This window comes from Haplochromis burtoni, unplaced genomic scaffold (genome assembly GCF_018398535.1).
Source record: "Haplochromis burtoni strain Fernald_Lab_line unplaced genomic scaffold, NCSU_Asbu1 Contig_6874, whole genome shotgun sequence".
Taxonomy (NCBI): domain Eukaryota; kingdom Metazoa; phylum Chordata; class Actinopteri; order Cichliformes; family Cichlidae; genus Haplochromis; species Haplochromis burtoni.
The window spans coordinates 1-1,134 of NW_024589231.1; the positions used below are offsets into that span (position 1 = coordinate 1).

At 37.0% G+C, this 1,134-nt stretch overlaps 1 protein-coding gene across 1 annotated transcript; it reads left to right on the forward strand.

Annotated features, from left to right (window-relative positions):
- Positions 1-89: 89 nt before the first annotated feature.
- LOC121814058 lies at positions 90-493 on the forward strand (the record flags this gene model as incomplete). Its single annotated transcript, XM_042218055.1, is given in 2 exon segments — positions 90-335; positions 422-493. Coding segments are annotated over 2 exon segments (316 nt in total), but the record flags the coding sequence as incomplete, so codon positions are not given.
- Positions 494-1,134: the final 641 nt, after the last annotated feature.

Sequence of the window (1,134 nt, forward strand, 5' to 3'; positions counted from 1 at the left end):
TCCTCAAACATACAACTTGCCTAATAATTCTGCACTCCCTGTATAAGGCTGGAGCTAAGATAGAAAAAAAACACTGAACTGCACAGACTCCATGAGATCCAACATGACAGTGTTTTTTCCATTGTTGCTGCTAATCTGCACTCTCTCTACAGTTCGACTTGAAATAAACTCTGACAGCAAAATTATTCCACTTTTAAATCGGGGAATGGAAACAGCACAAACCTCTGACCCTGAAGAAACATGTAAACCTGACATCAATTCTGTTCTGAGAGAGATGAGTGCCTTGTTGGCTGAACTGAAAGCAGAGATTAGACACTTACAGAAAGAGAATGAAGGTACAGTAGTATGTAATGGCACAAGAAACCACTGCTTTAATTCACTGAATTATGTCTTACTTTTAATTTTTTTTTCTGTTTTTTAGCACAGGCAGCTAAGGTCAGAGAACTGGAGTTACAAAAGACGGAGTTGGAGAAGCTGAAAGAACAGCACGAAGGTTAGTTTTGGGTGAATAGTTTCTTTTTATTGGGGTTTCTCTGTGTCTGGTTGCTGTGTTAGATTTTACTCCCTATAAGCAACAAATTGGGACATTGTCAGAAGACTCGTGTTTCAAAGGAAACATTTACTGTACCTGAAAATTCAAAAAATTAAGGAAAACTGGGTAGGAAAAGAGAATCTCATTGAACTAAGTTACTCTAAACATAACATAGCGGGAACACTAAAACATAGATGCTTACCTTATTATATATCAGTGAGAAGCATACTCAATTTGCAGTTTAACTAGTAGCAATACACCAGCTTTCTGGAACTTTTTCAGGTGATCCAGGGATGATTTGCTCAGCCTATAGAATAAATAATTGTAATAATCAAGATGTGATGCATGTTTGGTTACTTGGATTTTGTATTGAGAAACAGGATATATGTCCTGTGAGGGACAGCTTCCCCAATAAATATTTAAGTTTTAGTATAAATAAGAGTCCTATCACATTCTCAGCAAATACTGGAGGAGTGAGGTCACTTACAAGCACACACAACAAATTTTGCAGTGCATTCCTGAAGTAGCTTGTAAATAACAGTATTCGCAGTAACGATCAACTGGCTATTGGCTCTGACAGAAAATGGGCCAATATATATATA